At 49.7% G+C, this 26740-nt stretch overlaps 1 protein-coding gene across 6 annotated transcripts in view; it reads right to left on the bottom strand.

Moving 5' to 3' along the window:
- The window catches only part of ubr4 (ubiquitin protein ligase E3 component n-recognin 4), a 227614-nt gene extending 208153 nt beyond the window's left edge, over positions 1-19461 (bottom strand). For all 6 annotated transcript variants that reach the window (XM_072478202.1, XM_072478203.1, XM_072478204.1 and 3 more), the window contains exons 1-4: positions 19289-19461; positions 6683-6780; positions 6021-6124; positions 139-268 (exon numbers count right to left, since the gene is read on the bottom strand). In XM_072478202.1, the coding sequence (XP_072334303.1) occupies positions 139-268; positions 6021-6124; positions 6683-6780; positions 19289-19422 (466 nt within the window). In that variant the 5' untranslated portion in view covers positions 19423-19461. The remainder of the gene's footprint in view (positions 1-138; positions 269-6020; positions 6125-6682; positions 6781-19288) is intronic.
- Positions 19462-26740: the final 7279 nt, after the last annotated feature.

Below are 26740 nucleotides of genomic sequence, written 5' to 3'. Positions count from 1 at the left end.
GCAAAATCCACACGGACAGTGACCCTGAGCCGGGATTCAAACGCGGGTCCTCAGCGCCGTAGGCCCAGTGCTAACCACTGCACCGTGTGTCACCCACCCCCAGAAAATAATCTTTCACTTCCCAATTCAAAGACTTACCATCCGAGAGAGTCTTTACTGTCATCGGGAGCTTGGCCGACTTCATCATCGCTGTGAATGTGATGATCTCAGTCCTGTCCAGTCGGCTGCAACCAGTACAAAGGCCCTTGATCAAGAGGATCAAGTGTTTCTGAGGAGGGAGTGATGACAATAACAGGACAGAGTCAAAAAGCAAAAAAAATTCTATAAAACACAAATATAAAAAGAATTTAGCAGAAGCTTAGGAAAATGTCATCTTTCTATTCTGACAAAGTCTCTCACAGTTCCTGCTATTTTTTCTTTTGTTAATTTTGATACTTCCTTTCCTAAACTCATTGACTTCTGCTGGAATGCTTAGGCACTGGTCTCTTCCTGAGCGAACAAAAAACATTCTGGGATCTCCTTATTTTTCCTACAGTTATTCCACTTCTTTAATCAACCAATCATAGAACATAGAAAAATACGGCACAGAACAGGCCCTTCGGCCCACGATGTTGTGCCGAACCTTTGTCCGAGATTGATCATAGATTATCATTGCATTTACAGTGCAGAAGGAGGACATTCGGCCCATTGAGTCTGCACCGGCTCTTGGAAAGAGCACCCTACCCAAAGTCAACACCTTCACCCAACACTAAGGGCAATTTTGGACACTAAGGGCAATTTATCATGGCCAATCCACCTAACCTGCACATCTTTGGACTGTGGGAGGAAACCGGAGCACCCGGAGGAAACCCACGCAGACACGGGGAGGATGTGCAGACTCCGCACAGACAGTGACCCAAGCCGGAATCAAACCTGGGACCCTGGAGCTGTGAAGCAATTGTGCAATCCACAATGCTACCGTGCTGCCCTTAAGAACAAATAAATCTACACTATATAATTTTACCGTAATCCATGTACCTATCTAATAGCTGCTTGAAGGTCCCTAATGTTTCCGACTCAACTACTTCCACAGGTAGTGCATTCCATGCCCCCATTACTCTCTGGGTAAAGAACCTACCTCTGACATCCCCCCTATATCTTCCACCGTTCACCTTAAATTCATGTCCCCTTGTAATGGTTTGTTCCACCCGGGGAAAAAGTCTCTGACTGTCTACTCTATCTATTCCCCTGATCATCTTATAAACCTCTATCAAGTCGCCCCTCATCCTTCTCCGTTCTAATGAGAAAAGGCCTAGCACCCTCAACCTTTCCTCGTAAGACCTACTCTCCATTCCAGGCAACATCCTGGAAAATCTCCTTTCCACCTTTTCCAAAGCTTCCACATCCTTCCTAAAGTGAGGCGACCAGAACGGTACACAGTACTCCAAATGTGGCCTTACCAAAGTTTTGTACAGCTGCATCATCACCTCACGGCTCTTAAATTCAATCCCTCTGTTAATGAACGCTAGCACACCATAGGCCTTCTTCACAGCTCTATCCACTTGAGTGGCAACTTTCAAAGATGTATGAACATAGACCCCAAGATCTCTCTACTCCTCCACATTGCCAAGAACTCTACCGTTAACCCTGTATTCCGCATTCATATTTGTCCTTCCAAAATGGACAACCTCACACTTTTCAGGGTTAAACTTCATCTGCCACTTCTCAGCCCAGCTCTGCATCCTATCTATGTCTCTTTGCAGCCGACAACAGCCCTCCTCACTATCCACAACTCCACCAATCTTCGTATCGTCTGCAAATTTACCGACCCACCCTTCAACTCACTCATCCAAGTCATTAATGAAAATCAAAAATAGCAGAGGACCCAGAACTGATCCCTGCGGTACGCCACTGGTAACTAGGCTCCAGGCTGAATATTTGCCATCCACCACCACTCTCTGACTTCTATCGGTTAGCCAGTTTGTTATCCAACTGGCCAAATTTCCCACTATCCCATGCCTCCTTACTTTCTGCAGAAGCCTACCATGGGGAACCTTATCAAATGCCTTACTAAAATCCATGCACACTACATCCACTGCTTTGCCTTCATCCACATGCTTGGTCACCTCCTCAAAGAATTCAATAAGACTTGTAAGGCAAGACCTACCCCTCACAAATCCGTGCTGACTATCCCTAATCAAGCAGTGTCTTGCCAGATGCTCAGAAATCCTTTCCTTCAGAACCCTTTCCATGACTTTGCCTACCACCGAAGTAAGACTAACTGGCCTGTAATTCCCAGGGTTATCCCTATTCCCTTTTTTGAACAGGGGCACGACATTCGCCACTCTCCAATCCCCTGGTACCACCCCTGTTGACAGTGAGGACGAAAAGATCATTGCCAACGGCTCTGCAATTTCATCTCTTGCTTCCCATAGAATCCTTGGATATATCCCGTCAGGCCCGGGGGACTTGTCTATCATCAAGTTTTTCAAAATGCCCAGCACATCTTCCTTCCTAACAGGTATTTCCTCGAGCTTACCAGTCTGTTTCACACTGTCCTCTCCAACAATATGGTCCCTCTCATTTGTAAATACAGAAGAAAAGTACTCGTTCAAGATCTCTCCTATCTCTTCAGACTCAATACACAATCTAATGTCCTTGATCGGACCTATCCTCGCTCTAGTCATTCTCATATTTCTCACATATGTGTAAAAGGCCTTGGGGTTTTCCTTGATCCTACCCGCCAAAGATTGTTCGTGCCCTCTCTTAGTTCTCCTAATCCCTTTCTTCAGTTCCCTCCTGGCTATCTTGTATCCCTCCAATGCCCTGTCTGAACCTTGTTTCCTCAGCCTTACACAAGTCTCCTTCTTCCTCTTAACAAGACATTCAACCTCTCTTGTCAACCATGGTTCCCTCACTCGACCATCTCTTCCCTGCCTGACAGGGACATACATATCAAGGACACGAAGTACCTGTTCCTTGAACAAGTTCCACATTTCACTTGTGTCCTTCCCTGACAGCCTATGTTCCCAACTTATGCACTTCAATTCTTGTCTGACAACATCGTATTTATCCTTCCCCCAATTGTAAATCTTGCCCTGTTGCACGCACCTATCCCTCTCCATTACTAAAGTGAAAGTCACAGAATTGTGGTCACTATCTCCAAGATGCTCCCCCACTAACAAATCTATCACTTACCCTGGTTCATTACCAAGTACTAAATCCAATATTGCCCCTCCTCTGGTCGGACAATCTACATACTGTGTTAGAAAAGCTTCCTGGACACACGGCACAAACACCACCCCATCCAAACTATTTGATCTAAAGAGTTTCCACTCAATGTTTGGGAAGTTGAAGTCACCCATGACTACTACCCTGTGACTTCTGCACCTTTCCAAAATCTGTTTCCCAATCTGTTCCTCCACATCTCTGCTACTATTGGGGGGCCTATAGAAAACTCCTAACAAGGTGACTGCTCCTTTCCTATTTCTGACTTCAACCCATACTACCTCAGTAGGCTGATACTCCTCGAACTGCCTTTCTGCAGCTGTTATACTATCTCTAATTAACAATGCCACCCCCCGCCCCCCCACCTCTTTTACCACCCTTCCTAATCTTATTGAAACATCTGTAACCAGGGACCTCCAACAACCATTTCTGCCCCTCTTCTATCCACATTTCCATGATGGCCACCACATCGTAGTCCCAAGTACCGATCCATGCCTTAAATTCACCCACCTTATTCCTGATGCTTCTTGCGTTGAAGTATACACACTTCAACACATCTCCGTGCCTGCAAGTACTCTCCTTTGTCAGTGTTCCCTTCCCCACTGCCTCATTACACGCTTTGGCGTCCTGAATATCGGCTACCTTAGTTGCTGGACTACAAATCCGGTTCCCATTCCCCAGCCAAATTAGTTTAAACCCTCCCGAAGAGTACTAGAAAATCTCCGTCCCAGGATATTGGTGCCCCTCTGGTTCAGATGCAACCCGTCCTGCTTGTACAGGTCCCACCTTCCCCAGAATGCGCTCCAATTATCCAAATACCTGAGGCCCTCCTTCCTACACCATTCCTGCAGCCACGTGTTCAACTGCACTCTCTCCCTATTCCTAGCCTCGCTATCACGTGGCACCGGCAACAAACCAGAGATGACAACTTTGTCTGTCCTGGCTTTTAACTTCCAGCCTAACTCCCTGAACTAATTTATTACCTCCACACCCCTGGTGTACCAATGTGCACCACGACTTCTGGTTGCTCCCCGTCCCCCTTAAGGATCCTGAAGACACAATCCGAGACATCCCTGGCCCTGGCACCCGGGAGGCAACATACCTTCCGGGAGTCTCGCTCGCGACCACAGAATCTCCTATCTATTCCCCTAACCATTGAATCTCCTACAACTATTGTTTTTCTATTCTCCCACCTTCCCTTCTGAGCCCCAGAGCCAGGCTCAGTGCCAGAGACCTGCCAACAGCATCCAAAACAATATACTTGTTTTGAAGGGGAACGGCCACGAGGGATCCCTGCACTGTCTGCCTGTTTGTTTTTTTTCCCCCCGACTGTAACCCAGCTATTCTTGTCCTGTACCTTGGTTGTGGTTACCTCTCTGTAACTCTTCTCTATCACCCCCTCTGCCTCCCGGATGATCCGAAGTTCATCCAGCTTCAGCTCCAGTTCCTTAACACGGTCTTTGAGGAGCTGGAGTTGGTGCACCTCCCGCAGGTATAGTCAGCGGGGACACCGGTGGTATCCCTCACCACCCACATCCTACAGGAGGAGCATGCAACGGGCCTAGCCTCCATCCCCTCTTACCTTACAGAATATAGCTGCCCTGTGGACCAACTGGATCTCCGCCCTCCGACTCTGCTCCCAGTCAGCTGCACTCTCTGTAAACTCCTGGCTCGCTTCTCACTCTTTGCAGAAATGTAGGAAACAAAATGAAAGGAGCACCTTACTCCCTCCTCACCTAACTCCCTCAGTCACCAAACTCTCACTATAGCACTCAAATGCACCAAATTCAGCACTCCCTGTCACCAAACTCTCACTATAGCAAATGCACCAAATTCAGCACTTCCTCAGTCACCAAACTCTCACTATAGCACTCAAATGCACCAAATTCAGCACTCAGTTCATCAAGAAAGCTATATTGTAATTCATTGAGGTTGGTGCAAAACATGTGCTCAAATTATTACGAATCGAACACAGCAAAATATCTCAACCGCTTCATAACATGGTTCAGATCTGAGCAGTGAAAAGGCTAAAGAAGATGGCCAAAAGCACTGGCAAAAAGTAGTAACTTGTATACTTAAGGGAAAACAAACTATTTTTTTTCCAACCTGTCCCTATTATTAAGGCCTGTAAGCCCCAGCATCATTCTGATGAAAAAATATAAATATATTGATATAAGTCAATATATCTTTCCTGAGTGTGCTACTACAGAGCACTGACACCAACCATACAGCAAAGGGATAAATGCAATAAATCAGAGATGGAAGAATGGAGACTGCAAGTAAGAACACAAAACTGGAGGCAGCTGCAGAGACAAGGACAGCAAGACCATAGATGAATTAATTAAAAATAGGATACTGAATCCATGTGCTGGTAGACAGATATCTAATGTAGATTGGCAAGAATGAGGAAATACGAGAGAAAATGCACAATAGGACGCAGTCAGAATTTTGAACGAGTTTGAATTTACGTAGACTGGAGTTTGGGCGACCAGAGAGACGACTGGGGGTAACAACGGCACAGATGAGGGTTTCAGCAGCTGGAGTACAGAAGGAATGGAAGACAATTTTTCAAACATCCTTAAATATGGAATTTTTGCTGGAGATTTGGTGGATCACCAATATTGTATCTCCACTCAAGAAGGTGGGAGGGACAAATTAACTATAGACGAGCTACTCTGAAGTAGGTAAGCTTATCGAGCCCATGTGACAATGAACGTAACACTTAGAAAGACTTGGCTTAATTCAGGGCCGCAAACAATAATTTATGCAAGGGAATTCAGAGGTTTGTATTGAAGAGGTTTTGAAATTCTTACCTGTGAAACAGCACATGCTTCATCTGGATTCTCAAGGCGCATCAATGAGAACTCTATCAGGACTTTACATGCAGCTGCAACTGACAGCAGCTGGTTCCTCGGAACTAGAAATGTTAGAAACTTAAAGATTAGCATCAGGTAGTTAAGACTTTCCAAAACATTAAATATTTTAGGAATTAAAAATGGAACAAATGTCACTCGTCTGTATTAACTTTGAAAAATCCAGACACACCTCTTCAAGCAAAATGTTTTAATATGACTAATTGGATGGCCCTTTCAAAGAACTGACACAGATATGATGGCCCATATGCTCCTGTGTTATATCATTCCATGATCCTCTTAGACTATAAAGCTCAGTAATACATCCTAAAGCATGTTGACTGTACAAAATACAACAAACACTGTAAAAGGTGTTATTGTGTTAAAGGGATGAACCCAGACTGGCCAAATGCCCTGACTTGTGTTGTATTCTTATCACAACACTTCCACGTACTGGAGTCACAGTGCTACCTCCAATACCACCTCAGTTTGGGAGCTTTTGCTGAACACAGCTCAAAATAAAAGGACTCAAGACTCTTCACATTGACGAGCATTACTGTTCTTTGTAACATGCGTTTAGGTAGCATCGACAAACAAAAGAAGATTAATTTAGAAACACTCACTCTGTGCACAGACTGTTGAAATGTAATGTGCAGACAGAGCCACAAATGATGAGTAGAAGGGTTCATATTGTTTGTCATGATGCAGAATCTGCTTCTCACTGAAATAAAAGAAAGAAGTTAGACGCTTTAAACTAACACAAGTACAACCTAACCAAACCCAGCAAAATAAACAGAATGGGCTACTTCAATACTCGCATTTCAAAATATTTAAATATTCTTTCAAACAATCATCCACCACAAATTTAGCACCAAGTTGCACCCAAGTGGAGTCAAAGAATGATAAACTCTGCTTATATATTGCCTTCAAGCAGTTTGTTTAGTTTTGGGCTCAGGAAGTGGAGGACACTGACAATTTATTGCCTATACCAAATTGCCAAGATGTTAACGAGTTGCTATTTGAATCGTCAGTAGTTCAAGTGATGTTGATAGCAGTCCAAGTGATGTTGATAGCAGCACCATAATGGTGATAGAAAAGGAAGTCTACATGTCGAAAGCAAAATTGGAGGCAACAAATTGCCCCGGCATTGCTGCTCTTGTCCATCTTGGTGATAGAGATCACAATGTAATGTAATGAAAATGATTGCAGCCAGTGGATGGATATCAAATCCAGTGGCAAGGTCACCAATCATAGACAAATGTCTCGGTCTAAATAGTGTCAAGCTTCTTCATTGTTGTTCAAACCTTATCCATTCACACAAGCAGTGAGTATTCCATCACACTCCTGATTGAGTCTTGCAGTTCATGGTTTTGTGGGTCAGAGTACTAGCCTTTGTCCTGCTCTTATTGATGTGGATGGTTCAGTTACCATTTCTGGTCTATGATGAACCTTTAAATACAAATTTTGGAGGATTCAGTAAAGATGGAGTAACTGAAACTTATAGAGAGATGATTGAGTATTCTTTTGTTCAAAATGATCATTACCTCTCAATTGTCATCCAAGCCGGAACGTTATCCAGATCCTGCTGTAGCCTAGCATGGGCTGCTCCCTTGTCTAAAGAGTTGTGCACAGCTTACAACACCAGGTTAAAGTCCAACAGATTTGTTTCAAACATTAGCTTTCAGAGCACTGCTCCTTCCTCAGGTGAATGAAGAGGTATGTTCCAGAAATATATATATATATATTTATATATATATATATAGACAAAGTCAAAGATGCAAGACAATGCTTTGAATGCGAGCATGGTAATTAAGTCTTTACCGATCCAGAGATAGGGGCAACCCCAGGTTAAAGAGGTGTGAATTTACTCAAGCCAGTACAGTTAGTAGGATTTCGCAAGCCCAGGCAAGATGGTGGGGGATGAATGTAATGCTGTTTAACCTGGTGTTGTAAGACTTCTTACAGTGCTCACCCCAGGCCAACGCCGGCATCTCCACATAAAGAGTTGTGAATGAAGTTGAGGATTGTGAAATTGAAAAAGCCCACTCTTGACCTTACAGAGAGCCTCATTGATGAAGCACTTGAAGATGGCCAGGTTGAGGGTACTTCCCTGAGGAACTCCTGCAGTGATATCCGAGGTTGCGACAAATGGCCTCCAATAACCACTACCATATTCCTTTTTTGTCGGGTATAGTGCCATTGACCAGTTTTGCTAGGGCTTCTAGAAAATGCAGTCTTAATGTCAAGAATAGAGTCTCTTACCTCTTGACATTTAGTTCTTGCATCCATGTCTGGATCAAGGCTATCATGAGGTCTGAAGCAAGTGACTCAGGTAGAACCCAAACAGACCAGTAATACACGATTGTTATCAAGGAGAGTGACCAGGTATGCTTGATGGCACTGGCCATGACTCTTCCCATCAATCACTGACACTTGGGTGAAGGTTCATTCTTGGACACCAATGACCCCATCAGCAAAGTCTCACTTTAAACTAGAAAGCTGAGAGTTCAAACTCCAGCCTCATCTGATGTTAGAATGAATGGAAAATAAATTTCTACAGCAATCCCTAATTTTGTACTCTTATTGTGTTCCTAAAAAAATAATTCTTCCAATTGAAAATGTGCTAAACAAAAATCACTTTCCCATAAGAAAATGTAATAAGAGTGGGTTAATAAAAATAATAATCTTTATTAGTGTCACAAGTCACATTAACACTGCAATGAAATTACTGTGAAAATCCCCTAGTCGCCCCATTCTGGCACCTGTTCAGGTAGAGGGAGAATTCAGAATGTCGAATTCCCTAACAAGCACGTCTTTCGGTACTTGTGGGAGGAAACTGGAGCACCAGGAGAAAACCCACGCAGACACGGGGAAAACGTGCAGACTCCGCACAGACAGTGACCCAAGCCGGGAATCTAGCCCAGGTCCTTGGCGCTGTGAAGCACCAGTGCTAACCACTGTGCTACTGCACCGGTTACATTCCTAACCTGTAATTTTTACATTAAAAACCCATTGGCTGCCATAGTGCAGCTAATTGGTCCAAAAATCCTTTTTCCATTAACTACTCACTTCCCCCTCACCACTTCTTGCCACTCACAACTCTTCGTGTTCCCTCCTGTTTGCCATTCCCCTTGCTCGGATTCCCTCATTCCCCCACTCGCCACTCACTTCTCCCAAGCCAATCCCATTTCTTCCTACTTGGTGCCCATCCACGACCCCTTATGGCTTCCCCTTTCCAGAGCACTTGCAATAAGGAAGCAGCAGTGAATGGAAGGCGGAAGCAGCGAGCAAATTGATACCTAATTCATTTTTTCCAATTAAGGGGCAATTTAGCGTGGCCAATCCACCTACCCTGCAGATCTTTGGGTTGTGGGGGCGAAACCCATGCAAACACGGGAAGAATGTGCAAACTCCACACGGACAGTGACCCAGAGCCGGGATCGAACCTGGGACCTTGGCGCCGTGAAACTGCAGTGCTACCACTGCGCCACCGTGCTGCCCTGAGTTTCTTATAAGTTAAGTGATTTTAATCATTAAGTGGTTACTGAATGGTAATGTGTATGTTAAGAAAATAAATAATTGTAAAGCCATTTACCATTACTGTGTAACATATGTGAAGCATTATCTATTAAAATTAGTGCAAATGGCAGCATGGTGGCACAGGGTTAGCACCGCTACCTTACAGCACCAAGGAACGGGTTTGATTCCGGTCACGGGTGATCGTGTGTGGAGTTGCACATTCTCCCCATGTCGGCATGAGTTTCCTCTGGGTGCTCCGGTTGACCTTTATATTCAGAGGAGTGGGAGGGAACAGCACTGTAGCTTCACAGCTCCAGGGTCCCAATTCGATTCCCGGCTTGGGTCAATGTCTGTGCGGAGTCTGCACGTTCTCCCTGCATGTTTGCGTGGGTTTCCTCCGGGTGCTCCGGTTTCCTCCCACAAGTCCCGAAAGATGTGCTTGTTAGGTGAATTGAACATTCTGAATTCTCCCTCCGTGCACCCGAATAGGCGCCGGAATGTGGCGACTAGGGGATTTTCACAGTAACTTCATTGCAGTGTTAATGTAAGCCTACTTGTGACAATAAAGATTATTATTATAGACTTCCGGTTGCGGCGATGCGGAGCTAAGCCGCACATTTCGGCAGCTCCCACGATAACGGACTTTTGGGCTCTCCAGAGGAGCCCCAACGGAACTTGTTTGATTTAATCCCGTGTGGGAAGGTGAAGTAAGGTCCCCCCTTACGTTGTATGGCCAAGATTAGTGGTGGAGCGGCGGGAAAAGAGGCTCTGGAGCAGCAGCAAAAACGAGGGGGAAAAAGCAAGATGGCGGAGGGCAGAGATCGAGCAGCATGGGGGCCGGGCCAGGAGGAGTTCCTTAAGCGCTGTGTGGAGGAGCTTAAAAAGGAAGTGCTGGCGCCAATGCTGTTGGCGATCGAGGGGCTGAAGGAGACCCAGAAGGCACAGGCGGTGGAGCTTCGCGAGGTGAGAGATAAAACGAATGAGAACGAGGACGAGATCCTGGGCCTGGCGGTAAAAATGGAGGCGCACGAGGCGGTGCACAGGAGTTGGGCCGAGAGAACCGGTCGAGGAGGTAGAATCTCTAGATTCTGGGTCTCCCCGAAGGAGTGGAGGGAGCTGATGCTGGGGTGTATGTGAGTACGATGCTCCATTCGCTGATGGGTGCGTAGGCCTCTACGAGCCCCCTGGAGCTGGTAGGGGCTCACCGGGTCCTGGCGAGGAGACCCAAGGCTGATGAGCCGCCAAGGGCGATAGTGGCAAGGTTCCATCACTTCGCGGACAAAGAAAGTGTTCTGAGATGGGCCAAGAAGGTGCGGAGCAGTAGATGGGAGAACGCGGTGATCCGAGTTTACCAGGATTGGAGCGCGGAGGTGGCAAGGAGGAGAGCTGGCTTCAACCGGGCCAAGGCGGTGCTGCACAAAAAAAGAGTCAGGTTCGGCATGCTGCAGCCTGCGCGACTGTGGGTTACTTATCAGGACCGACACCATTATTTTGAAACGCCAGAAGAGGCTTGGACCTTTATTCAGACGGAAAAATTGGACTCGAACTGAGGGGATGTGGTTGTGGGGGGAGATGTTGGTTGTATACGGGGTTGTAAATATGGGTAAAGATTACTTCATGGGTGGGACGATGGATGGGGATGTGGGTAGAGTTCTGGTTAAAATTCCCCTTTTCTTCTTTCTTTTCTTTTCTGTAGACGAGATGATGGGGAATGTGGGCGTCGGTGCTGGAGGGAGGCGAGACTCGGGGATGAGGGAATTGGGATAATGGCCGCAACAGGAGCTGCGCCCTAGGGGGCGGGGCTGGCTCAGGAAAGCGTGTGCTTTTTCCCGCGCTAAAAGGGGTGGGGATGGAGGAAGGCAAGGAGGAGGAGACTCCCACACGGAGGAGATCAACGGGAAGGCGGAGGAAGCCGGGGTCAGCAGAATTCAGCGGACTCACGGAAGTAATATGGGGGGGGGGGGGGGGGGGCAAAAGTGCTAGATGCGGATCTAGCGGGGGGGGGGGGGGCCATAAGGGTTGCTGATGCACTGTCCGAGGGGGAACTGAAAACGGAAGAGGTGGTCGGGACGGGGGTTCCCCGCCTGGGGGACTGGAGAGTGCGGGAGGCGTGAGCACGGGACTGGCCTAAGATAGGAGATGGCTAGTCGGCACGGGGGGGGGAGGGGGGGGGGGGGGGGGGGGGGGGATATTTTAAGGATGGACAGGAGATATGCAGAGGCCCCTGATGAGGGACTACTCAGGGAGAGACGAAGTCTCCAGACGGAGTTCGATCTGTTGACCACAGGGAAGGCAGAGGCACAGACTGACGTGATGGGAAGGCAGGGGCACAGACGGAGTTCGACCTGTTGACCACAGGGAAGGCAGAGGCACAGTGGAGGAAGGCACTATCCGGCTAAATCGCTGGCTTTGAAAGCAGACCAAGGCAGGCCAGCAGCACGGTTCGATTCCCGTAACAGCGTCCCCGAACAGGCGCCGGACTGTGGCGACTAGGGGCTTTTCACAGTAACTTCATTTGAAGCCTACTTGTGGCAATAAGCGATTTTCATTTCATTTCATGTCAAAGGGACTGGAGGCAGAAGTGGTCATGCTTCAGGAGACACATCTGAAGGTGGCAGATCAGGTCAGGTTAAGGAAGGGATGGGTAGGACAGGTGTTCCATTCGGGGCTGGATGCGAAGAATAGAGGGGTGGCAATATTGGTGGGGAAGCGGGTGTCGTTTGAGGCCAAGAACAATGGAGGCCGATACGTGATGGTGAGCGGTAGGTTGCAGGGGACGAAGGTGGTACTGGTGAATGTATATGCCCCGAACTTGGACGATGCTGGATTCATGAAACGGATGTTGGGGCGTATTCCAGACTTGGAGGTAGGGAGCTTGATAATGGGTGGGGATTGTAACACGGTGCTGGACCCAGCATTAGATCGTTCCAGATCTAGGACGGGGAAGAGGCCGGCTGGGCCAAGGTGCTTAGGGGGTTTATGGACCAGATTTTTTGGGGGGGGGGGGGGGGGGAGTAGATCCGTGGAGATTTGCCAGGCCTTTGGCCAGAGAATTTTCTTTTTTTCTCCCACGTACATAAGGCCTACTCCCGGATAGATTTTTTTGTTCTGGGCAGGGCATCGATCCAGAAAGTGGCGGGAACGGAGTATTCGGCCATAGCCATTTCAGACCATGCCCCGCATTGGGTGGAGCTAGAGCTGGGGGAGGAGAGGGACCAACGCCCGTGGTGGCGGTTGGATGTGGGACTGCTGGCAGACGAGGAAGTGTGTGGGAGGGTGCGGGCGGGGGTGCATCGAAAGGTATCTGGAGGCAGGTGGGAGTAGTATGGGAGGCGATGAAGGCGGTGGTTAGGGGAGAGTTAATCTCCATCAGGGCTCATAGGGTGAAGAGTGAGGGCAGGGAAAGGGAGAGGTTAGTGGGGGAGATTTTAAGGGTGGACAGGAGATATGCAGAGGCCCCTGATGAGGGACTACTCAGGGAGAGACGAAGTCTCCAGACGGAGTACGACCTGTTGACCTCAGGGAAGGCAGAGGCACAGTGGAGGAAGGCACAGGGGGCGATATATGAATACGGGGAGAAGGCGAGTCGGATGCTGGCACATCAGCTCCGTAAGAGGATGGCAGCGAGGGAAATAGGTGGAATCAAGGATGGCAGGGGAACTACGGTGCGGAGTGCGGGGAAAGTGAATGAGGCATTCAAGTCCTTTTACGAGGAGCTGTATAGGTCCCAGCCCCCAGGGGGAAAAGAGGGGATGCGACGATTCTTGGACCAACTGAGGTTCCCGAGGGTGGAGGAGCAGGAGGTGGCTGGGTTGGGGGCGCCAATTGGGGTAGAGGAGCTGGTTAAAGGACTGGGGAGCATGCAGGCAGGGAAGGCCCCGGGGCCGGATAGGTTCCCGGTGGAGTTTTATAGGAAGTATGTAGACCTGTTAGCCCCGTTGCTGGTTAGGACCTTCAATGAAGCAAGGGAGGGGGACCCTGCCCCCGACAATGTCGGAGGCGACGATCTCTTTGATCTTGAAGCGGGATAAGGACCCACTGCAATGCGGGTCGTATAGACCGATCTCGCTCCTCAACGTAGATGCTAAGTTGCTGGCAAAAATGTTGGCTACGAGGATTGAGGATTGTATCCCAGGGTTGATTCATGAGGACCAGACGGGATTCGTAAAGGGCAGGCAGCTAAATACTAATGTGCGAAGGCTCCTAAATGTGATAATGATGCCATCGGTGGAGGGAGAGGCGGAGATAGTGGTAGCCATGGACGCGGAGAAGGCCTTTGACCGAGTAGAGTGGGAGTATCTCTGGGAAGTGTTGAGGAGGTTTGGTTTCGGGGGAGGGTTTATTAGTTGGGTTAAGCTCCTGTATAGAGCCCTGGTGGCGAGTGTGGTCACGAACCGGCGGAGGTCGGAGTATTTCCGGCTATATCGAGGGACGAGGCAGGGGTGCCCCCTGTCCCCTCTGCTGTTTGCATTAGCAATTAAACCTTTGGCCATGGCGTTAAGGGGGTCGGGGAAATGGAAGGGGGTGGTTCAAGAAGGAGAAGAACATCCGAGTGTCACTGTACGCAGGTGACCTGTTGCTGTATGTGGCGGATCCAGTGGAGGGGATGGTTGAGGTCATGCAGATCCTGAGGGAGTTTGGAGACTTTTTGGGCTATAAGCTCAATGTGGGAAAGAGCGAGCTCTTTGTGGTGCATCCGGGGGATCAGGGAAGAGGGATAGATGACCTACCGTTGAGGAGGGCGGAAAGGAGCTTTCGATACTTGGGGATTCAGGTAGCTAGGAGCTGGGGGGCACTGCACAAACTCAATTTGACGCGGCTGGTGGAACAGATGGAGGAGGATTTTAAAAGGTGGGACATGTTGCCACTCTCGCTGGCGGGCAGGGTACAGTCGATTAAAATTGTGGTCCTCCCGAGGTTTCTTTTTGTTTTTCAATGCCTCCCAATTGTGATTAGCAAGGCCTTCTTTAAGAGGGTAAGCAGGAGCATTATGGGATTTGTGTGGGCGAGTAAGACCCCGAGGGTAAGGAGGGGGTTCCTGGAGCGTAGCAGAGATAGAGGAGGGCTGGCGTTGTCGAACTTGGGTGGCTACTACTGGGCAGCCAACGTGGCAATGATCCGTAAGTGGGTGATGGAGGGAGAGGGGGCGGTGTGGAAGAGGTTGGAGATGGCGTCCTGCAAAGGAACGAGCCTGGGGGCGCTGGTGACGGCACCGCTGCCGCTCTCGCCGACAAGGTATACCACGATTCCGGTGGTGGCGGCAACGCTAAAGATCTGGGGGCAGTGGAGACGGCATAGGGGTGCGATGGGAGCCTCGGTGTGGTCCCCGATCAGAGATAACCATCGGTTTGTCCCAGGAAGGATGGATGGGGGGTTTCATAGCTGGCATCGGGCAGGGATTAGAAGAATGGGGGACCTGTTTAATCGATGGGACGTTTGCTAGCTTAGGGGCGCTGGAGGAGAAATTTGGACTACCCCAGGAAATGCCTTCAGGTACATGCAAGTGAGGGCGTTTGTGAGGCGGCAGGTGAGGGAATTCCCGCTGCTCCCGGCACAGGGGATTCAAGACAGGGTGATTTTGAGCGTATGGGTCGGAGAGGGCAAGATATACCAGGAGATGAAAGAAGAGGGGGAGGCTTTGGTAGAGGAGCTGAAGGGTAAATGGGAAGAGGAGCTGGGGGAGGAGATCGAGGAGGGGCTATGGGCTGATGCCTTAAGTAGGGTTAATTCCTCTTCCTCGTGTGCCAGGCTCAGCCTGATACAGTTTAAGGTAGTTCACAGAGCGCACATGATGGGGGCAAGGCGGAGTAGGTTCTTTGGGGTGGAGGACAGATGTGGGAGGTGCTCAGGAAGCCCGGCGAACCATGTCCATATGTTTTGGTCATGCCCAGCACTGGAGGGGTTCTGTAGGGGAGTTGCGGGAACAGTATCTAAGGTGGTGAAAGTCCGGGTCAAGCCAAGCTGGGGGCTAGCACTATTTGGAGTAGTGGACGAGCCAGGAGTGCAGGAGGCGAAAGAGGTCGGTATTCTGGCCTTTGCGTCCCTAGTAGCCCGGCGAAGGATCTTGTTAATGTGGAAAGAGGCGAAGCCCCCCAGCGTGGAAGCCTGGATAAATGATATGGCAGGGTTTATCAAATTGGAGCGGATAAAGTTTGCCTTGAGAAGGTCTGCGCAGGGGTTCTACAGGCGGTGGCAACCGTTCCTGGACTATCTCGCGGAGCGGTAGATGAAGGCCGGACAGTAGCAACAGCAACCCAGGGGGAAGGGGGGACATCGTTCGTGGGGGAGGGGGGGGGTGGGGTTTGGGGGGCATTTGAGCAAGGAAACACATGAACGATCCGGAAAACTGACATGTACGGGAGGAATCCAATGTACAAAGTTCTGTATCTTATTGAATTGCCATGTTCATGTCTTGCTATGCGAGCTTTCTTTCTTTTTGTAACCGGGGGGGGGGGGGGGGGGTTGTTTGTATGGTTGAAAATTTTGTTGAAAAATTCTTAATAAATATATTTTTTTTTAAAAAGATTATTATTATAGTCTGCCTCATCACGGAGAATTGTGTCCAGAGCTGATCAAGTATGACAGACTGCTGCAGTGGTTTGCACTTCTGAAGTGTGTTAAACAGAAAACATTCAATGGTGGCTAGAGGCCAAGGGGATTTTATTTTTGTGATGTGGTTAAGGAATCCATCGTTCAAGACACAGGTGAGAACACCCCTACACTTCTTTAAAAACTGCCATTGGAGGCAGCACGGTGGCGCAGTGGGTTAGCCCTGTAGTCTCACGGCGCCAAGGTCCCAGGTTCGATCCCGGCTCTGGGTTACTGTCCGTGTGGAGTTTGCACACCCGTGTTTGCATGGGTTTCGCCCCCACACACCAAAGATGTGCAGGCTAGGTGGATTGGCCACACTAAATTGCCCCTTAATTGGAAAAAATGAATTGGGTACACTAAATTTTTTTTAAACTGCCAATTGGATGCTTTACATCCACTCAAGAGGGCAGACCCGTAACAGCCTCCCCGAACAGGCGCCGGAATGTGGCGACTAGGGGCTTTTCACAGTAACTTCATGTGACAATAAGCGATTTTCATTTTCATTCATTTCAAGGCTTTGGTATCATGTTTCAACTGAAAGGCAGAAGCAGCAGTGCAAGTACTTTACTGGATGTATGAGCCTGGATTCAGGTCTCTTGGCTCATGATCTTCTGACAGAGACAAAATTGTTTTACATTGGGAATTTTATTATAAAATAGTCTGTTCCAAAAGCAGCCACTGTTCCCCAGTCAACCTGCAGATCAGTGAGTGAGGATAATTAATCACCTTATTCTATGCCTCACTGTACCACATGGCCTGGCAAAGCATCATGCTCTAACCAGCTACATGCTCTAACCAGCTAACATATTCTGCCCGAGGAAGACAGCAGAAACTCTACTATATTTATAATTTGGCACTGCACAAAAGCAACAATCTTGTAAACAGCAATTGCAAATGAAGTGACATAACTTCCCTTGTTGCCGCACCCACCAAAATGGGTCTGGTAGAAGACCACATAACAAAATGTTTCTCAACTAGATAATCGCATTGTTATCAGCTCACTGCAGTAGTTGAACAGAGAAACCTCACCAGAGGCTTTTTAATATTCCACTAACAGTGATTAAATTGCAAGTCACAGAGGTGAATTCCTAAATCCTATTACATTGCATATAAGCAGGCCCAGGAACTGTGATATGCACAGTCATTCACAGCCAGCTTCATGCTATTTATAACTCTTATGTAATCAGAGGAGTAGTAGCTTATTTTTCAGCCAGGATTATGTAACCACAGCTGTCACTAATACACATTTGGGTTGTCATTCTTTTGCTAGAATAGTCACAGCTCCATTCATGGAACTATTTTGTGATGAGAAATACTCCAAAAACTTTAAACTTTAGGACAGTTTAGAGGTACTTTTTAAATCCATTTTATATTGCCAAGTATCCTGCAAGAACACTAGCCATTACTTGAACACACTGAAAGATCATCAGCTGACAGCATGGTGTGCTGTGTTCAGGACTGTCATAATAAGATCATGGGCTGTCGTTTTGAATGATGCTGTTGTAGTGATATAATGCAGCAGGCCAGCATGGAGGGAGCTCCAGCACTCAAAGCTCAGAAACCCAATGCTGTAAAAAGTATAACTGTTAGTGCACACTTTGCGATGAAGCGGCTCCAAATAGAGGGAAACTCTCAGATGTGGTGATTAAATAAAATAGGGAGATGCAATGAAATTAGACATATGCTGTGAAAATGATTTTGTGTACATGAAATAAAATGGTGTGGAGATGCCGGCGTTGGTCTGGGGTGAGCACAGTAAGAGGTCTTACAACGCCAGGTTAAAGTCCAACAGGTTTGTTTCAAACACTAGCTTTCGGAGCACTGCTCCTCTCACTGAGATAAAATGGAGTAGCATTAAACTATTTGATACCTTGCCCACCAGCCCTGTATTCTAAGAGATTTCAACAGACTACCTTGTGATATCGGATGGGGAGATTGCAGACAGCAAGTGGATTCAAAGGGAATGTGCTGATTGCCAGATGTGACCTTGTGGAATTCTGCAGGGATCTTTACTAGGTCTCAGTATTTCATCATCAACTGTAAATCAATGACTTTGATGAGGGCACAGTCAGTTGTGTGGACGGAAACAGGAAGTTACAAGGGAACAGAACTGACTGAGCAAGTGGGAAAAAGTATGGTAATGGCGTCGAATGTGGACAAGTGAGAGTTCATCCACGTTCCACTCAAAACACATGAGAATATTTACTTAATGCCAAAAGGCGAGGCCCTGTGGGGAAACAACAGGACCTGGGTATCCAATACACAAATCAGCTAAAGCTAACACGCGGGTACAAACAAAATCAATCACACTGAAAAAAGTGTTGGCCTTCATCTCAAGCGGGTTGGAGTACAAAAAGAGGAATTTATGCTTTGTTTATATAGACTCCAAACCTCAGAGGAGATATTGGCCTTCCAAGGGGAAATAATACAGAATTGCCAGAATACCAGGACAGTGGTTAAATTATGACAACAGGTCACACAAACTTGGCTTCTATTCCTTTTAGTTTAGACATGTGAAAATCAGAGAGGCATTTGATAGGATAGATGGTCCAACTAAAATGGCAGAACAGGCTAGAGGGGGTGAATAGCCTACTGCTGTTATTAAGTTGCCCACTTTAAAAACTTTCCATTCCTGACTCTTGCGAATCCTCCTCCCTTGCCCCCAACTGCCCCAGGCTCTGGAATTCCATCTCTAATCCTTTTCAGCTCCCTTTCATTTTTTAAGAGCCTCCTGAAAAGTCGAACATTGTCACCTCACAGACTCCTGTCCAACTTTACATATCGATGAGGCGCCTCCGACATTTTTCTACATTGCAGACTCTTTAGAAATGCAAGTTATACTTTGAGTAAAACGGAAGGGGTGCGGTGTATATATTAGCGCAGCCCCTCCCCCTCTCGTTTGCTCCAGAAAGTTCCCGGCTGTTCGCCCGGGCCGGAGGTTCTGCGCTTTTTTTTTCGACTCCCACCCCTGCTATCCCGCGGATGCAGGAGCTGCATTTGCAGCCAGTGAGCCCAGACCGCAACGCAGATGTGAGGCCAGGTCCACTGCTCGGGCCCTCCCGGCCGGGCAACCTGCCACCCTCCCGGAACTGCCGCCGGTGTACGGCCTCCCACTTTACCTATTAATGACCGAGCTGAAGAGCTGAGAGATATCCCGGGGCTCGAAGGTGGAGTACGAAGCGGCAAGAAGCGGGCGGACGGCAGTACTCCAGTCCGGATCAGGCTCCGGAGCCGGGGCCGAATTCAGCGCCATCTTCCGCAGCCCTGCTGGTGCAACACACTAAACACTCCGGGCGGCCCGGCGCAGGCGCGTTACCCACTGGTGCGCCGCTGAAAGCGGTCCGGGTGGCCAGCCCCGCGGTGCTTCAGTGGGTTTCTTTCCCACAGTGGCAGAGCAAGGGTTGCGGCTTTCATCTACCCTGACAAAGGGAGAAACAGACGCTCTGTAACACTATAGCCCATCCCAAACAATCCATTTGTAGCCGCCTCGGTCCCTTTACCCATCCCCAACAGCAACCATCAATCTCTGTTTTGCGGAGAATGTTCCAGATTTTCACTACTTTGTGCTTCCTGACCCTGAACAGTCGTCTTCTAACTTTTACGGTTCTGTCTACTTGTCGTGAACGCTCCCATTACAGGAAATAATTCTGTCAATCCTATCAATCCTTTAATCACTTTTGATACCTCTATCAACCTTCCATACTCCTAATACAAGCCAAATTTTTGCAACCCATGCTTATAATTTAACCGTGTGAATTTGCTAACCCCCTCCAAGTCCAATATATCCTTTTGAGTGTCCAGAACTGAAGAGTGAACCATAATGGCACGGTAGCACGGTTGCTTCACAACACCAGGGACACAGGTTCAATTCCAGCTTGGGGGCGTCTGCACTTTCTCCCCATGTCTGCTTGGGTTTCCTCCCACAAGTCCCGAAAGACGTGCTGTTAGATCATTTGGACATTCTGATTTCCCCCTATGTACCCGAACAGGCGCCAGAGTGTGACGACAGTAACTTCATTGCAGTGTTCATAAGGATTTTTTTTAATGAGACATCCTCAGGTCCCACAAGGGGAAGCAACCTCATCATCTATTCTATCAGACCTCCTGAGAAACCTACATCAATCAATAAGGTCCCCTCTCATTCTTAGTATAGTCCCAAGCTACTTAACCTCTTCCCATAAGAAAATCCTTCCACACCTGGGATCAACCCAGTGAAGCTTCTCTGGACTGCTGACTATGCAACAAATAACGAGATCTGTGAGGATAGGACATGGCTGATATACTGAATTAGTACTTTGCAGCTGTCTTTACTAAAGAAAATAATGCTACCTATTGAAGTGTTGGGTACTCTGATACACAGAGGAACCAACACGGTTGCGAATGGTACAACGCAGTTTTATTTCAATGAACTATTAACATATTAACTTTTTGAGTTTTTGCTGCTGCACTGGCCGAAAGGGAATGGGACACAGAAGAGGTGGTCGGGACGGAGGTCCCCCGGCTGGGGGACTGGAGGGTGAGGGAGATGCGGACACGGGATTGGCCCAGAAAAGGAGATGGCTAGTCGGCGGACTATTTCACTCGGGACTGGACGCGAAAAATAGAGGGGTGGCAATTCTGGGGGGAAAGCATGTGTCATTTGAGGACAAGACTATCGTAGTGGATAACGGAGGGAGATATGTGATGGTGATGGTGAGTGGTAGGTTGCAAGGGACGTGGGAGTACCTCTGGGAGGTGTTCCGTAGGTTTGGGTTCGGGGGAGGGTTTATTAGCTGGGTTAAGCTCCTTTACAGCGCCCCGGTGGAGAGTGTGGTGACGAACCGGCGGAGGTCGGAGTACTTTCGGCTGTACCGAGGAACGAGGCAGGGGTGCCCCCTGTCCCCCCTGTTGTTTGCATTGGCGATCGAACCCGTGGCCAAATCACTGAGGGAGTCTAATAAATGGAGGGGGGTGGTCCGTGGGGGAGAAGAGCATCGGTGTCGCTATACGCGGATGACCTGCTGCTGTACGTGGCGGACCCAATGGAGGGGATGGTGGAGGTCATGCAGACTCTTAGGGAGTTTGGGGAGTTCTCGGGCTATAAGCTCAATGTAGGGAAGAGTGAGCTTTTTGTATTACAGGCAGGGGACCAAGAAAGAGGGATAGGGGACCTACCGCTGAGGAGGGCGGTGGGGAGTTTTCGGTATCTGGGGATCCAGATAGCCAGGAGTTGGGGGGCCCTACACAAATTGAATCTGACGAGGTTGGTGGACCAAATGGAGGTGGACTTCAAAAGATGGGACACGTTGCCGCCCTCGTTGGCGGGTAGAGTGCAGTCGGTCAAAATGGTGGTCCTTCCGAGGTTTTTGTTTGTGCTTCAGTGCCTTCCCATCGTGATCACCAAGGGCTTTTTCAAGAGAGTAGGTAGGAGTATTATGGGGTTTGTGTGGGCTAATAAGACCCCGAGGGTAAGGAGAGGGTTCCTGGAACGCAGTAGGGACCGAGGAGGGCTGGCACTGCCAAACCTAAGGAGCTACTACTGGGCAGCAAATGTGGCGATGATCCGCAAGTGGGTTATGGAGAGAGAGGGGGCGGCATGGAAGAGGATGGAGATGGCGTCCTGGAAAGGAACGAGCTTGGGGGCGTTGGTGACGGCACCACTGCCGTTCTCGCCATCAAAGTATACCACGAGCCCGGTGGTGGCGGCAACGTTAAGGATCTGGGGCCAGTGGAGACGGCACAGGCGTGCAGTGGGAGCCTCGGTGTGGTCCCCGATCAGGGGTAACCACCGGTTTGTCCTGGGGCAGATGGACGGGGGGGTTCCAGGGCTGGCATCGGGCGGGGATTAGAAGAATGGGGGACCTGTTCATTGATGGGAGATTTGCGAGCCTAGGGGCACTGGAGGAGACGTTTGAGCTACCCCCGGGAAATGCATTTAGATATATGCAGGTGAGGGCTTTTGTGAGGCGACAGGTCAGGGAATTCCCGTTGCTCCCGGCACAAGAAATTCAAGACAGGGTGATCTCGGGTGTATGGGTCGGGGAGGGCAAGGTTTCAGCAATACACCAAGAGATGAAAGAAGAGGGGGAAGCCCTAGCAGAAGAGTTGAAAGGTAAATGGGAGGAGCTGGGGGAGGAGATAGAGGAAGGTTTGTGGGCCGAGGCCCTGGGTAGGGTTAATTCCTCCTCCTCAGGTGCCAGGCTCAGCCTGATACAATTTAAGGTGGTTCACAGAACGCACTTGATGGGGGCGAGGTTGAGTAGGTTCTTTGGGGTAGAGGACAGATGTGGAAGGTGTTCAGGGAGTCCGGCGAACCATGTTCACATGTTTTGGTCATGCCCGGCACTGGAGGGGTTCTGGAGAGCAGTGGCGGGAGCTATATCTCAGGTGGTGAAAGTCCGGGTCAAGCCAAGCTGGGGGCTAGCAATATTCGGAGTAGTGGATGAGCCGGGAGTGCAGGAGGCGAAAGAGGCCGGAATTCTGGCCTTTGCGTCCCTAGCAGCCCGGCGAAGGATCTTGCTGTTGTGGAAGGAGGCGAAGCCCCCTAGCCTGGAGGCCTGGGTAAATGACATGGCTGGGTTCATAAAGCTAGAGAGGATTAAGTTTGCCTTGAGAGGGTCCGCGCAGGGGTTCTACAGGCGGTGGCAACCGTTCCTAGACTACCTCGTGGAGCGTTAGAGGAAGGTCAGTCAGCAGCAGCAGCAACCCTTGGGGGGGGGGGGGGGGGGGAGGAGGAACGAGAGATTGAGGGGATGGAGGAGCAGGAGATAACATGGAGGGTGGGGGAAACTGGCACGTGCGGGCGAGAGCCAGTGTATAAAGCTATGTAAATATACCATTTTGCCATGTATATATCTTGCTGTGCGATATTGTGTTATTTTGTTACGGGGGGGGGGGGGGGGTGGCGGGGAGGCTTATTGTTTGTAAGGGGGAAAAATTGTGTTGTTAAAAAAACTTTAATAAATATATATATATTTTTTTTTAAACATATTAAACTCTGGTATTCAGCACATGGTGAACCTCTGAGTGGCTGGCAATGAGGTCAGTGCCCTGAGCCCTCTCCTGCTCGAGTGCCCAGGAAGTGTCGTGTTCCCTGCTTTGTACTGTGTATGCTCTTGTCTGTGATTGGCTGTCGTGTTTTGTGTGTTGATTGGTCCATTATGTGTGTATGTATGTGCTGTGATGTTCACCTGAATATCATGACATCCCCCTTTTTTACAGTGCCCATGTGTTTATAAATAGAGATGTGTACGAAGTGTAGCTAAATGTGTGTGTGTGCATTATTTACAGCATGTACATGGGGCTTAACTATATACAAGGGGCGATGTCGGGTGTGACATAACAACGAGGTTGTACCATAACAAAGAACGGGGAAATGTTGAACGATAAAACAAATTCCTGTAACGATAAGAACAAACATATTAACAAAGTGGTTGCATGAGTTCAATGTATAAACAATCTCATAAGTCCAGTCTAGTAGGTGGGTGACGAATTTGGGTTGACCACCTCAAGGGTAGGTCTGGAACCACCGGCTAAGGAACGGGCCTGGCCACGGGCGACGACGGAAGGGGCATGGTAGCAGGCAGCTCCACAAAGTCGAAATCAGGAACAACAGGAGGGCACGGTGTCGGTGTAAGATCTCGTAGCGAGCGTGGAAGCAGGCGAAGAGCCCGGCGATTGCGCCTACGAACGGATCCATCAGGCATGCGAACCAGGAACGAGCGGGGAGCCACGCGTCGGAGAACTTTGGCAGGTGCTGACCAGCCACCTTCTGGTAGGTGGATGCGGACTTCGTCTCCAGGGGCCAGGGCGGGACGATCAGTTGCCCGTGTGTCATATGACCTCTTCTGGCGACCGCGCTGCAGTTGCATCCTGTGCAGTACCGGAGCATGGTCGATTGTGGGCGCCAGAATGGAAGGCACAGTAGTCCTGAGGGCGCGACCCATCAACAGCTGGGCTGGTGAGAGACCAGTGGCTAGTGCGGCCGAGCGATAGGCCAGCAGGGCGAGGCAGAAATCCGATCCGGCAGCAGCAGCTTTACAGAGGAGCCGCTTGACAATGTGAACGCCCTTCTCCGCCTTTCCGTTGGACTGGGGGTGCAGAGGGCTAGGCGTCATGTGTGTGAAGCCATACGAGGCAGCAAACGATGACCATTCCTGGCTGGCAAAACAGGGCCCATTGTCCGACATGCCCGTCATCGGAATGCCGTGGCAAGCGAAGGTGTCTTTGCAGGCCCTTATGACAGCGGACGACGTCAAATTGTGCAGGCGTATGACCTCTGGTAGTTGGAGAAGTAGTCAACGACGATGACATAGTCCCTGCCGAGCACGTGAAAGAGGTCCACACCCACCTTTGCCCAGGGGGACGTCACCAGCTCATGGGGCAGAAGCGTTTCAGGAGGTTGCGCCGGCTGAAACCTTTGGCAGGTTGGGCAGTTGAGCACCATACTGGCAATATCATCACTGATGCCCGGCCAGTATACCGCCTCTCGGGCCCTCCTTCTGCACTTCGACCCCCAGGTAGCCTTCGTGTAGTTGGTCGAGAACCAGCTTGTGCATGTTGTGCGGAATCACAATCCGGTCCAGCTTCAGAAGGACACCATCAATGACGGCCAAGTCGTCTCGGACATAGTAGAACTGCGGGCACTGCCCTTTTAGCCACCCTCCCGTCATGTGGCGCATCACACGTTGTAGAAGGGGGTCGGCCGCAGTCTCTCGGCGAATACGGGCCAAACTGGAGTCGTCAGCTGGCAGATTTGCCGATGTGAAGGCCACCTGCGCCTCGACCTGACATACGAACCCCTCCGAATCTGGCGGCGTGCTCACTGCTCTCGATAGGGCATCCGCAATGATAAGGTCCTTCCCCGGGGTGTAGACCAGTTGGAAGTCATACCTCCTGAGTTTAAGTAGGATGCGCTGGAGGCGATGGGTCATTTTGTTCAGGTCCTGGTTTATGATGCTGACCAGGGGGCAGTGGTCAGTTTCAACAGTGAACCGGGGAAGACCATACACATAATCATGGAACTTGTCTAAACCAGTTAGCAAGCCCAGGCACTTCTTTTCGATCTGCGCGTAGCGCTGCTCTGTGGGGGTCATGGCCCGCGAGGCATAGGCGACCGGGGCCCATGACGCAGTGTCATCCCGCTTCAGGAGCACTGCCCCAATGCCGGACTGGCTGGCATCAGTCGAGATTTTAGTGGCACGATACGTGTCGAAAAACGCCAGTACCGGTGCAGTGGTGAGCTTGAGTTTGAGTTCCTCCCATTCCTGCTGATGTGTGTGCTGCCACTGGAACTCCGTGGACTTTTTGACGAGGTGGCGCAGAGCTGTCGTGTGAGAGGCAGGGTTGGGAATGAACTTCCCCAGGAAGTTGACCATGCCTAGGGAGCGTAGTACTGCTTTCTTGTCTGCCGTCTGCCGGCTGCGGCATGGCTGAGATGGCGCTTACCTTGTCTGCATCCGGACGGACCCCTGACCGGGAAATGTGGTCCCCCAGGAACTTCAGCTCGGTTTGGCCGAAAGAACACTTGGCTCGGTTGAGGCGCAGGCCGTTTTCACGTATGCGTGCAAAGACGCGTTGGAGACGATAGATGAACTCCTGTGGTGTGGTGGACCAGATGATGACGTCGTCCACGTAGACGCGCACCCCTTCGATGCCTTCCATCATCTGCTCCATGATCCTATGAAAGACCTCTGACGCCGAGATGATGCCAAATGGCATTCGGTTGTAGCAGAATCTGCCAAAAGGGGTGTTGATAGTGCACAGCTTTCGGCTGGACGGATCCAGTTGGATCTGCCAAAAGCCTTTAGAGGCATCCAGTTTGGTAAATATTTTCGCCTGGGCCATTTCACTCGTTATCTCTTCCCGTTTGGGTATGGGGTAGTGTTCCCTCATAATATTGTTATTGAGGTCTTTCGGATCAATACAGATCCGGAGCTTGCAGGAGGGCTTCTTGACACACACCATGGAGCTGACCCACGGCGTGGGCTCCGTGACCCTGGATAGGACCCCTTGGTCCTGGAGATCCTGCAGCTGCTGCTTGAGGCGGTCTTTGAGTGGCGCAGGGACCCTGCGAGGTGCGTGAATGACCGGGGTGGCGTCTGGTTTGAGCCGAATTCTATAGGTGTATGGCAGTGTTCCCATGCCCTCGAATGCCTCCTGGTTGTGGGCGAGGAGCGATTGGAGCTGTGCGTTAAACTCTGCATCCAGGAAGTCAGACGTTCCGTCTGGAGAGAGAGAGAGTGGACTCGTTGCACGAGGTGGAGAGCCTTGCATGCCTGTGCGCCTAGCAGGGAGTCCTTCGATGAGCCAACTATCTCGAATGAGAGTGTGGCCGTGTGTGTGTTGTGTGTCACCCGGAGCTGGCAGGATCCCATAGCCCGGATAACGTTCCCGTTGTAGTTGACTATCCTGCACCGGGACGACCGAATTGGTGATCTGACCTTCATGGCGTAGAAGGCTGACCATGCTATGAGGTTGGCGGAGGCACCAGTGTCCAGGCGGAAAGTTATCAGGGGATCGGTTGACCGTCAGGGTGGCACACCATTCATCACCCGGATTGATTGTGTTAACTTGGTTCCCATCAATGACTG

Source organism: Scyliorhinus torazame, chromosome 16 (genome assembly GCF_047496885.1).
Source record: "Scyliorhinus torazame isolate Kashiwa2021f chromosome 16, sScyTor2.1, whole genome shotgun sequence".
Classification (NCBI taxonomy): Eukaryota; Metazoa; Chordata; class Chondrichthyes; order Carcharhiniformes; family Scyliorhinidae; genus Scyliorhinus; species Scyliorhinus torazame.
Note: the sequence above shows the minus strand (reverse complement) of the source record. Positions and strands in the feature narration are given on the sequence as shown.